This window comes from Marmota monax, unplaced genomic scaffold (genome assembly GCF_021218885.2).
Source record: "Marmota monax isolate L192 unplaced genomic scaffold, Marmota_monax_Labrador192_F-V1.1 WCK01_AAM20220418_F8-fsc01466, whole genome shotgun sequence".
In the NCBI taxonomy this organism is placed as follows: Eukaryota; Metazoa; Chordata; class Mammalia; order Rodentia; family Sciuridae; genus Marmota; species Marmota monax.
In genome coordinates this window covers 1-12,679 of record NW_026692345.1, presented here as the reverse complement: position 1 = coordinate 12,679, position 12,679 = coordinate 1, and the positions used below count along the sequence as shown (strand labels likewise).

The 12,679-nt window shown below is 38.4% G+C and overlaps 1 protein-coding gene across 1 annotated transcript in view; it reads left to right on the top strand.

Annotated features, from left to right (window-relative positions):
- LOC124090920 (transport and Golgi organization protein 1 homolog) overlaps positions 1–11,699 on the top strand; it is a gene marked incomplete at its 3' end in the record, with an annotated part of 41,714 nt that extends 30,015 nt beyond the window's left edge. Inside the window, 4 exon segments of the mRNA XM_058578490.1 lie at positions 2,846–2,979; positions 5,877–5,963; positions 7,800–8,097; positions 11,548–11,699. Of these exon segments, the coding sequence (XP_058434473.1) occupies positions 2,846–2,979; positions 5,877–5,963; positions 7,800–8,097; positions 11,548–11,699 (671 nt within the window).
- Between the last annotated feature and the right edge of the window lie 980 nt (positions 11,700–12,679).

The following is a 12,679-nucleotide window of genomic DNA, read 5'->3' as shown; positions in this document are numbered from 1 at the left end:
CGCTTCTCGAAGCACAAACTCTGTGCAGACGACCAATGCAGCCGTGAGTGCACAGGCGGGCGGGCGGCCCGGGGTCTCCGCGGTGGCTCTTCGGGGCTGCATGGGGCTCCAATCCCGTGGTCCCCAGCCCCGCGGGCTGGGCTAGGGGGTCGCTGGAAGACGGGTGGGGCGCAGGAGTGACAGAGCCTCGGGACCCTGCGTGTGTCCCCTCCGGCTCTGCCGGCGCCCCGGCCACTCGACTCCCACTTGTTGCCAGCGTTTTATTTTTCTCTGCTGAGTGAGGCGGGGGTTGGGAAACACGATTCCCCAGGGACAGCTCTCAGTTTATTCCCTTCCAGGATTCGCCTAGGATCTCAGTGGGTGATGGGGTTGCGCGCCGCGTGCCCCGGGGGGCTCCCCACGCTGTAGCAGAGCGCTTTTCTGCCCCCACCACAGGGACCTGGGCCGGTGAGGTATCAGGGCAGATGCTCTCCAGGGCTCGGTGGCCCTAATCCCAGCGGCAGGTTGATGGTGGGGCTCCTTGGGAAAGGCTCACTGGCCCCTTCGTCCTTTTGCTGCACTGGGGATTGGGCTGGTTTTGCCTTTTAACAGGGACTAGAGTTTAGGCTTGGGAAGAGCCCCGAGTCCAGGCACGCAATGTGTTCCGAGGTCTCGGCCCCGACTCTGCTTCAGTCCTGTCATTTCTGTGCATAGAAACCTCCCTTCATATTTGAGGTAGGGTAGCAGGTGGGCCAATAATCTTTTGCTTTTGAAAGAGGCCAAGGATCTGCACCGGCCACCTGGGAACTGCAGCCTCTTCTGTGCGCAGGAAGCGCACCGAATTGTTTCCCAGTCCTGGATTGGAGGTGGGCGGTGGGGAGGATGTAGCCATTCAGATTCAGATGAAGAGGTTTGTTGCAATAACAATAATAAATACTCCAAGATTTTTATAAGCCAATTCAGTTTTAGACTCAGTCGCTAGTGTTGTTGGAACCTCTTTCCTCTGTATATTTACTGGCCCAGAATACTTCTTATGGCCTCCCGCTTGGTTTCTAGTAACCTTGTAACTTGATGACCGTGTTGTCCATAAATTGTAAGCAGTACATATTTTAAAATATTCATGCTAAAAAGGCCAAGAAGTTTACCATTGAGCTCTTTATGCCTAAATTGGTGTTACCAAAAACAAATTTTATAGTTTGAATTGTTTGTTCCACTCCAATAAAGAAAAAAGTTGTCTCCAATATATGTTAAGCAGTTCCTAGAGGTAACCCTAAGGCTGGAGTAAATAAACACTCAGAAAAGCAAAGCAGCTGCCATGATATTTCCTTTCAGTTTTGGGTGAACAAAATCAGGCTTCCAGCATGGTAAAATGTTTGCTATTCTTTGCTATCAAGCGCTATCCTACATGGGCTACCTGGACAATATCATCACTGATGCTTCCTCAGTACTAAGACATGGTGTTGGTAAGGTTCAGTGGGGTAACATAACTTGAGAAATGGCCTGTGTCCAAACAGATGTGACCAAACACAACAGGTGGGTCTGTGTTGTGTTGTAGGAAGTAGTGAGGTGTGGATGTCAGGTGTCCTTTTGTGTGCCTTCCAAATAAGTGCTCCAAAAAAAAAAAAAAAAAAAACTAAATAGGTGCTCCATAGTATGCATTATGTTGTCACCTAATATATTACTGATTTGTAAATCCTCTATGACCTAAGGGGGAACAAGAGAAACATTGCCATTTCCACTTGTGATGAGAATTCCCCACCTTAAAGTGTCTCTCACCTTCAACTTGGCCTCTTAATTATATATGAATTAGGATGCTGACAGTTCTGAAAATAGTCCTATTTTAGCTTCAAAAAAAAAAAAAAAACAAAACAAGTTACCCTCTCCAAATCTGTTTGTTCCTCAGACATATATTTTTATAAAACACACATTCTTGTGTATTTTACTGCTAATTGGCTTTTAGAAAAAGTGTTATTTCCATTTCTTCTTTGTGATTTTTACATACATCTATTGTCCATTTCATCTTAAATCAGAAACTGTGTATTTGGTCAACCAAAAGAAAAATGTTGCTTCTACCAGTTTCTAGATCAATTGTGATTCTAGTCCTGCATTTTAAGCATGAAGGTATTGCCTGACCTTTTCTCATGGTTAAACTTGTTCCTTGTCAGATAGGATACCCACTTTTGATTTTGTTTATTAAAAAAAATACGAATGAGAATGTTTTGAAACAATGTTGAATATAGTCAACAATATTTGCTCAGAGAAAATACATTTCCTGGTAATTTACCCAGATCCTGAACACAGAGACAGCAACTCTGCTGCAAATGAAATTTACAGTGTTTACGGCTGCATAGTAGCACTTGCAGCCACTTAAAGGTAATGTCTTTTAGTGGTTAGTTCAAGTTAATTAACCCCTTGGGGGTTCCTGGATATTCTTCCCTCTTCCCTATTACCTCTGCATGAAGCCATACTTAAGCCTGTCCGTGTCTACACTTGGATTTACATATTTGCAAAATGAAGCTTTTTATGATTATGAAACAGAAAAAAATTGAGGCCTGCAAGAACCAAGAGTTTCACTGAAACCAGCCATGGTTGGTGGTAGCCACTTTGGTTTTTATTTCTCAGCACAGAGAAAAATAGAGAAGCTTCCTTTTCCCTTGTCTAATTGCAGGGAATATTGTATTTTATAGCAATAAAATCTCTAAGGATTTTAGGTACTTTGAGCAGGTGAATTAAAAGTGATTCCAGAGAGTACTGGAAAAACTTGATTTTTGTTCATAGTGGGATTCATATTTCCTGATGAGTCAATATGGACTGTGAAAAATCAAATCCTAATGTTTGTTTTTCTTTTTTAAATGTTCATATACAGTGTTAATGTATCGAGGTGAAGCTCTTGAAGATTTCAGAGGCCCAGATTGTCGTTTTGTGAATTTTAAAAAAGGTGACAATGTATTTGTCTACTATAAACTTGCAGAGGTATCACCAGAATGTTGGGCCGGAAGCGTAAGTAAAAGTTTGACAGGTGTTATATTCTTACTTTTGATGGGTTTTTCAGCAGTGTAGATTTAAATGACTGATTTCTTGGGGTCTTTGTAGAGTTAACCTGACCTCTCTGCCAGGCCCTGTGCTCCTAACACGCCTTGGGCCTGGCACAGCATAGAAAGTCAGGAGACTTTCTGAAACAGAACTGAACTGGTTGTGGTTGCTATCCCTCACATCAAGTTCCAGAAGGCTCTACACATCATAAAGGTTGTCATGGTGAAAACCTGACAATTTTTAGCTTTACTGCTTCAAAAGGGAGGGATTCATGGACATTAGAGTTAATCCTGTAAATTAAGTCTGAGATAGTAACTCAGGCATGCATATTTAAAGTTGATTTTTTGTGTATTTTACCTAATCATTTGTGCTGTTTTTACTCTAAAAAAGCAGAGTATTATGTTCATTATGTGCTTTTTTTTCTCCCCCTTTTTTTTTTCTTTTTTGCAACTTCTGGGCCATCCATTTCCTGCTTTTCCTATATTCTATGCCTGAAGGTTCCCCCAGGGGTTCTACTTCCAGCCAGTTGTATGGATCTTCTGATGAAAGACATGACATTGTTTATATCATTCTTTGATATTTTAAATGGGGAGATTCACTAGGAGTGACCTCATTGAGAGACTTATGAGTATTGTCCTTTTCATTTAAAAAAATTTGATATGTGGATTGTTTACTTAAAATAGTAGCAAGGGTCTTTGATGACTGTAGGAATGTTCCAGTTTAGAGACATTCCGGGTTGCATCCCTGAAAGTTCTCACCCTAAATAAAACACCACACAGCAGAAAATAAGAGTAATCCCTATGGGAAAACTAGTTTCATTTTGTTGCCATTTCTGATTCTTAGGGAATGATCTTGAAACATGGTGGCTCTAGGTACAAACTTTATATTTAGACAGAGTCCCAGTTGCAGTACTCCATATAAAGAACCATCTATTGTTTCTTTCAAGTATACCAAATAGGATTGGTAATCTTTAAACTTGGAACTGTTTTTCCATGTACCTAAGTGGCATTTTTCATATAGTAGTCATCTTTCTCCCCTTCTTTGAGCTTTTGGATAAATGGGCTTGATTTACATTTTCTTCTGTCACATTGTAGCCTGTTAACTATGTTCATCCCTAGGACTCTGGCCATTCTGGGTGGCAGCACTCATCTTGTCTTCCTGAGGAGCCCTGCTTTCAGCACCTGACCAGAAAGGATCTTTGCCGACTGATGAGTATTTGGGTGGCACTTTGTTTGCATTGCTCCTGTGGCATTCATTTGTCTTCTTTGCCTTCAGTCAGGTTGTGTTTTATCTTAGCTCCCTATAAAGTAAAAAACTCAGTTAGGAAAGGACCCCTGTCTAATCCATCTTCCTTTTGAATATTTCCTTTCAGGGCAGTGGCACTTAAGTACATTTGTTCTGATAGTAGCTTATGCAGAATTTGTTCTCTTGTGGCAGTTCTTTGCTCCCCACCCACAAATCAAATCAACAGCACCTTGGCAGGGATGATGTATGGAAGCAAAATTAGATATAAAAATTATTTCCAGTCATGAGCTTCCATGATTCTGCATCATTTCTTTTTCATATCACAAGAAATGGGATACCACCCAGTGTGTAATTATGGAGCTTTATATAATCTATGGTCTCAATTGACACAGATTAAGAAGAGATAAATGTGTTTCCTTTCTCCATACATCTCTGGTTTCTTTCCCTTTTCCAAATTTAACCTTAATAGAATTTTCAACAGAAGGGGAAATTGTATTTCCCCTCAGACTCGCCTCTCATGTCATGAGTGTTATACTTAGGAAATTAAAAACTCTTTATTTAGTTTTCAAAATGATTCTCCTTTCGAGTTTTTAGTTTTCATTCTGCAATGTTGTTGGTTTTCTAGAGTCTCAGACTTTATCTGCAGTGATGAAGCTTTTAATTGCTCCGTCTTATCTAATCTTCATGGCAGTATTCTACCACTAATACTGGCTCTCAGATGGTTTCTAGATATAACAAGAACATTCATGAATGGGGATATTTTAGAGGTAGTGATAAGATGCCTTTTTTAATTTTCTTTTTTGGGCATTTGATTTGCCTATCAGTTTCCTTTAATTATTGGCAAGAATCTTCTGTTCCTTTTAGTCAGTAGTTAGTAATAAGAGTGTCTTTCTCAAGGGGAACTTTATATACCTTTTGTACACTTTATGTAACTTCATATAATTTAGCTGTTGGTGCTGAAAATAAATGGCGTTCTTTTCTGCAGAGGATTTATTTTCGGTGAAACTGAAGCTTGATATGTGGTTTCGTATGCATTATATTGTAATTTTATTTTCTCCCCAAGTACTTGTAAAAGTAGATTTGGAAAAAGCTAGGAAAGCATATACTATCAATACATTTGCTATAGTGGTAATACATTTTAGAGATTTTGTATTGTTTTTACTTATTAATTTTCATGACTGCTGTGTATTGGTTAAGAAAGACATAAATATTGGTTTATGAGCAATGCTACAAAATGTACAGGTAAATTCTTGCTAGAGGTTATTTGGAATTGCATTTATAACCAGCTTTGATTTACATAGTTTTAACCATATAATATACAGTAATCTCCTATGCAGATCTTTTATTTACTTCAGAAGTCTTAACTTTATGTGCTCTGTGTTGAGAATTAAGCTAAATGTAAAAAAGAAAACTTCAGTGGTTGGAAATGTTGTTTTAACAGTTCTGTACTTAATTTTTATTTGGAATAATAATCTCAGTGTAATTGTTATAGCAACTTTCTTTCTTGGTTATACCATATACCTATCTATTATGTGTATATTTCCTGCCACTTCTGAGAAATCTCTTATTTATATTCCTTGTACAGAATTTATTTGATATTTGTCTCTTTTGCACTATAGGTTGGCCATAGTTTTGGATACTTTCCAAAAGATTTCATCAAGGTAGCTTGTGAATATACTAAAGTAGAGCTACAAATTCCAACAAATGTAAGTTATGGATTTCTTTTTTGTTCTCAATTGTAAACTGGCTTATAAATCCACCAGTTATATTCAGTTAACTGCTTCTGAAAGTTTTATAATGTGTTTGGGGGGCAATCTAACATTTGTGTATCAGATTTTCATTTGAAATCAGACTACCTGTAAAAAAAAGTTTGAAAGGCATTCAAGGGTGATTATATTATAATCTGAAAGTTGTCTAATATGTTGAAACAGATATTCTTGTAGAAGGCTGTTTACTCAACTATGGGGCTTTTCTCTTCTGTTTTATATGTGAAAAATAATTTAATATATTTGTACTTGGCTATTAAATTTAAGAGGTAAATAATTTCATTTTACAGGCAAAACTCATTGGATAGTTATTAGACATTTTAAGTATATTTAGGTTAAATTAATAAACTCTAACTTTTATACTAGGCTAGAAATATGTACTTACAAAGGTTTTCTTATTCTTAGTCATATATGGGATCAGTCATGTTATAGATTTGGAAAAGGGGACCTGAGCGTTTCAGGTGATGTTCAGTCTCAGATCTTTTAAGGCCCCAACTGCTTCCTTTATACAGCATTCCTGTATGGTGCTCTGACTTAAATTGATTTTGTGACTGAAAGGATTTTGTGTTCTAGAATTCTCACTTCAGCTGATTATTTTCTAAAGTTTTAAATTGTATAGTAATGGATGCCCACCAACATTGAAACATCTTTGGGCAGCTCTTTGTCGTGGCTGTAGAATATGCAAGCTGCTAGGCTAGGACAGTTCTTAGATTAGATGGGCTGAATGGATAAAGTCATCCTGTTTGTTGCTGTTGTTCCTAAAATTTCTTCATAATCTCGGGCCATAAAATCACTTCTGTTGCTTGTTGGACTTCATTGTTGGTAAAGAGAGTTCTTGGGATTTAAGCTGTGACAGCAGTTCACTGATTACAGAGAACTCATGTGTTTTGAACTCTGCCTTCTCATTATATTTCCCATTACATGCATCCCTCATGGCTTAGAAATGCATGTGATGGGGAGAGGAAATCACTCATCCCTCCTACATTGAACTGCCTCCCCCACCCCCGGAACCCCCGCAGAATATTATGAAGATTTAATTAGGAGATGGAATTTTTTTTTTTTAATTTCCATTCATACTATGGCTCCTTTTATATCAATTTGCTTACTAGTGGCAAGAAGGAAGACTAGATAAATATATAGATAGTCCTGAGAGAGATCTTAGTGACTGTGAAACCCTGATGAAGAGGAAGGTGTATACCTTGTTGAATCTTGTTTTCAGTTTGTTCTTGTGGTAATAATAATGTGAGGAGCCTCCTTAATATCATTCTTTATTCCATCAAATGTACTTGTATCTCAGTAAGATACTTTAAAACTGATTCATCTTTCTCAGTGCTGCAGGATCTTCCAGCTTTTCCTGAGCAAAGGATTAAGAGTTAAATTTCTGAAACATAGGTGTAGATATTAAGAGCTGGAGGATCCTATAAGTGATACCTTGCCTTTCCCTACTTATGCTCAGAGCAAATTGAGAGAGACCCAAGAGTCAGGCAGTTGGAGACCAAATTGTCACCATTTTTACTCATTATGCTTTTTAAAGAATATGACGAGAGAGAGAGAGCGAGAGAGAGAGAAAGAGAAAGAATAGACTTTTTAATACTGTAGTCTAGAAAAAGACAGATTTACTCAGCCATAGATGGAGTGAGCCAATGGGGGTTGGAGGAGGGTAATCTGGTTGATCCTAAAGATTCTTTAGAACCAATCCTGTATTTGGGAGCGTGGATGAGTTTGCTTTTGTGACTCTTTGTTATTGACACACTAATGTTTTTCTTTTCCTTACAGGAGACAGATTTTGTCTGTTTTGATGGTGGAAGAGATGATTTTGATAGTTATAATGTAGAAGAACTTCTAGGATTTTTGGAATTGAATGATTCTGCAAATGAAGATTCTGAGAAAGCTATAGAAAAAGTGGAACAATTTCCTGAAGTCTCCCAGGACGTTGAACCTGAACCTAAACCAGTAGTAGCAAACTCAGAGCAAATTGAAAGTGCATTCTCAGAAAACACTATGGATCTTGAGGAACAATTTTTGGCTCAGAAGAACCATCCTCATTCGGATAGTCAAACAGATAATGCTAAAGGTAAATACCTGCCTTCGGCTTGAGCTGGAGAAAAGGAGTTGTTCCATCCAGGTGTTTTCGTGTATTATTGTAAAGTTCTGTTCAGTTTCCATGTGCCTAAAGGAGAAAGGAGGCTGACTCAGGGGCCCCATATGTTCCTTTATTCATTCTTTTGGGCTAGAGCGTGAAAGGACATTGCTTATTCTTTTTTTCCTTTAGGACAGTTGGGATTGGTTAGCATGTTCAAAAAGAAATTTTATAAAAAGCTAAAGAGGAAGATATAAATGAGAAACGAATGCACAAAAGTAGACCTGTTAACAGTACAGATTTTATGTTAAAATTATAAAAGGGCTTTATTAAACATAATTTCTTAATCATAAAATACCTGTACTAGATCATGTGGGTGTGGAGTGACTAGCATAACTTTTTTTTTTTTTAGAATTTAATCTCTTTTTATGTGGTGCTGAGGATCGAACCCAGTGCCTCACCTGCACTAGGCAAGTGCTCTATCACTCAACCCTAGCCCTAGAATAACTTTTAATGGATAGCTTGCCTGAATTCCCCTCCACAGCATTCATCTTTTGTGGATACCATGCTATTTCCAGTCTCTTGGGGTTCTAAGGTCCTTGCATTCATATTAATCAAGGATGGAACCAGGATGACAAGCCTTGTAATGTAGTGCTTGACACATAGAACTGTCTTTCAATTAAATATTTGTCAAACTGACAATGAGCCAATATCCTGATAAAAGCTTTCTCTTTCCTGGTTTCATATTTGATCATCTCTATCCATTGTTTTTCAAAATGAAATATTTCAACTGAGAGTATATGATAAGAATTCCAGAAGGACATAAAGCCATTGGAAAATTTACTTCCCAAGAGTGCTAATTTTACCTGATAATTGGGGGAAGAAAACAGTTGTACATTTAATCAAAGCAGATATATTTTGGATAAGAATGCAAAGTACAAGTGAATGTTCAGGGTAGAGTATGAAGCTGTAAAGAGATAATCTTTGCTCTGGATCCTATTGGTCTATGTCCTGAGCTCAGGAAGGAGACAGGTTCACCATTTGGCTCCTAGGTTACTTTGAATATATTTGAAAGGCACATTAGCAAGCTAGACTTACGGAATTCCCTTCTCTATACTGGCTCAGTGAGACCAGCACACTTGTAGATGAAAGAGTTCCTGTTATTTCTGAGCAGAATAGACATTTCACATTTTTGTTCTGGACCAGAATTCTCTTCTGCACATTTATTCATGTGGGTGTATGTTGGTTTGCCAAGGGAAGGTAAGTTATTGAAGCCTCTATCATAATAGGACACCCATAGCACAAAAGTTAATAACTAGAATCAACAAATGGGACTTACTCAAACTAAAAAGTTTTTTCTCAGCAAAAGAAACAATAAGAGAGGTAATAGGGAGCCTACATCCTGGGAACAAATCTTTACTCCTCACACTTCAGATAGAGCCCTAATATCCAGAGTATACAAAGAACTCAAAAAATTAGACAATAAGATAACAAATAACCCAATCAACAAATGGGCCAAGGACCTGAACAGACACTTCTCAGAGGAGGACATACAATCAATCAACAAGTACATGAAAAATTGCTCACCATCTCTAGCAGTCAGAGAAATGCAAATCAAAACCAACCTAAGATACCATCTCACTCCAGTAAGATTGGCAGCCAGTGGGAGATGAGAAACAATTTTTCAAAAAAATCCCCAATAATGGCATCAACAGCATTCTACTTTTGTGTTGCTCACTCTCATTTTATCAGTAAATTAGATGATGATTAAATGTTTTATTTTATCCATCCAGTATGGTGCTATGAAGCCATAATTACTGTATTTTGTGTTTTTAAAGGTTCTGGTCTGTAAGCATAGCTATAGCATTATCCTGCACCAGTGCAGGGCTTGGCAGCACTGATCTGACCCCCGCCCCCCGCCCCATCTACACAAACAGAGTGTAGGAGAACTCATAGCAGGGGGGATTCAGTTAATTTGAGAAGGAATAACATATCAGTTCTCCCATTTTCCAGAAGACATTGCATCCATATATGAACACTACTGACTTCTGAACTGTCTTTAACTCCATAAGGTTCTGAAAATGAATCATGCACCATTAAGATTTGTTATTTTCATGCTCCAAAACTTTCAAGATTAGGGAAAACTTGGCTTACAAAATTAAGAATGAATTATTTCCCTGGCCTTTTAGGTTCCACCACAAAATGATGTCAATGACCTTTATGGGTAAAATCTTCCCAAATGTCATTTAATGTGTCTCGGGTGCTGAGATGCTGAGCCAATGGGTCAGACTTCACCAGCAGTCAAATTCATAGACCAATAGTGAATGGAGGGCCTGGGGTTGTAGCTCAGTGGTAGAGCGCTTGTCTAACATGTGAGGCACTGGGTTTGATTCTCAGCACTACATACAAATAAATAAAATAAAGGTCCAACAAATAAATAAAACAAAGGTCCATCAAAAACTAAAAAGAAATTTTAAAAAATTAGGCAAAAGCTTAAAAAAATAGTAGTGAATGGAATCTCAGGGTTGAGAAAGACCTTAGAGGCAACTACTGGTCCAACATCTTTTTTTAGAGGGAGGGAGGGAGGGGGGAGAGAGAGAGAGAGAGAGAGAGAGAGAGAGAGAATTTTAATATTTATTTTTTAGTTATCAGCAGACACAACATCTTTTTTTTTTTTTTGTATGTGGTGCTGAGGATCGAACCCTGGCCACACGCACGCCAGACGAGCGCCCTACCGCTTGAGCCACATCCCCAGCCCAACTGGTCCAACTTCTTAATAACTGCATGTTGGACTCCTAGCTGTTTAATCAAACGTACCCCAGGCTCATGTAACTCATACTGAAATTCCACCCCTACAAGCTCTCAGGTCTAACTGGAATTCTACTTCATTCACAGAGCCTCAATGCAGGTCTGTACCCAATTCCCTTTAGTCTCTCTTGGTATTACTGTGTTCTTTTTAAATAGCTGTCATCTGTCCGTTCAATAAATAGTTGTTGAGTATCTCTGCCAGGTGCCAGATGCTGTGTTAAGCCTTGGCTCATTCCACCTGCAAATCTGCAAACCAAGACTCCCTCTCTTTCAGCTTTCCTAAAATTTTTAACACAAAGTTTCACCAGCACTAAATCCATGTTTGTTGAATGTGACCCTGTCTATATATCTCTGGTTTTAAAAATTTTCCTTGAGTAAATATTGTTCTGATAGCAGTTGTATGGTCATGGAAGTATTGGAGAATAGACTGGAGATTGTTCATTTTATAATTGAAGGGTCTGACAGCTCTAATTAGGATTTTGAAGTTTTCTTCTCTGTGTTAATTGTCTTTAGGAGAGCCACATATTCCAGGCACTCTGACTCATATATTTAGTGAAACACTCGGTGAATATTGAAACTGAAGAGAGACAATTCTTATTCTATAGCATAAAATAAAACAGCCATTCCCCCTTTCAGTTTTAGAGCTACTTATTACAGAAGATACTCCTGTTGATGCTGCTGATACAGAAGACCATCTAGAGATAAAGGTGGAAGAGCCAGCAGATGCCACCCCTTTGGACAACATAGTTTTCTTGTTATATTCATTCTTGCTTTATTTCTCTAAGACGGTAAGTTTGATATAGTTTCTTCAATTAGAATGTTGATTATTTATTAGTTTTTAAGTGGCTTCTGGTCATGAAGTGAAGAACTTAAAATGTCTTTATGAAAATGACTCCTGACCCTTTGAGTAGATAGCTCCTGAAACAAAAGCCATAGGGGTGTGGCTTAATGGCTACTTAGTTTAGCATATGAGGAAGATTTGCTGTCTACCAAGGCTGGACATTTGTACACCTGTAAAAACTTGGTTCTTCCCCTCAGAACCTTTCATTCTGGCAGGGAGATAACAGCATTCACTTGAAACACAGTAAGATAATGGCAGAAAGAGAGGTATTTATTTGATGGTAGAACATTATTGTCCATAAATGCATTTATTCTGGTTGGAAGGGTGATCAATAAGGTCAGAAAGTAGTTGAGATGTGTTTGAAGCACAGGCAAAGGGCAAACAGGAGTCTGACATGTGGTTTGTTGTTGATTAGACAGGCTGGGGTGGAGGATGGTGGGGGAAGCTGGCAGTCAGAAGAAATGTGTTCAGAGAAATGGAAACATGAAGAAAAGGGTATTTGGGGAGGCCAGGAGAATGTGAATAGTTGGTATTGTAAAGTGTAAAGTTGGAGGGGGATGGTCTGTTGGAGAGGCCAGCAAATCTTAAAGGAAGTCATGAGCCAAAGTAGCATTAGACCATTAATAGTGGGGATCCTTAGAAAGTTTTAAGAATGAAAGGAATTAGGTTAGATCTGTTTCTTAGAAAGAGTCACTTAAGGCTGATCTTTCTAAAGAAAATCATGATCCAAACAAGACATTTAATATGTCTAGAAGCTTATCTAAGCATTTTAGGACTTACCTCCCCCTCATGGTATTTGTTGATATTGGACTTTTAGAGTTTAATTATAGGAATGAGAAAGCTTTTAGAGATTGGAGGATAAGATGGTCCTAGGGCCATTGTGACAGTAATCCTTCTCAACTGAAGTTGTTTCCTATAGGTTGTGTT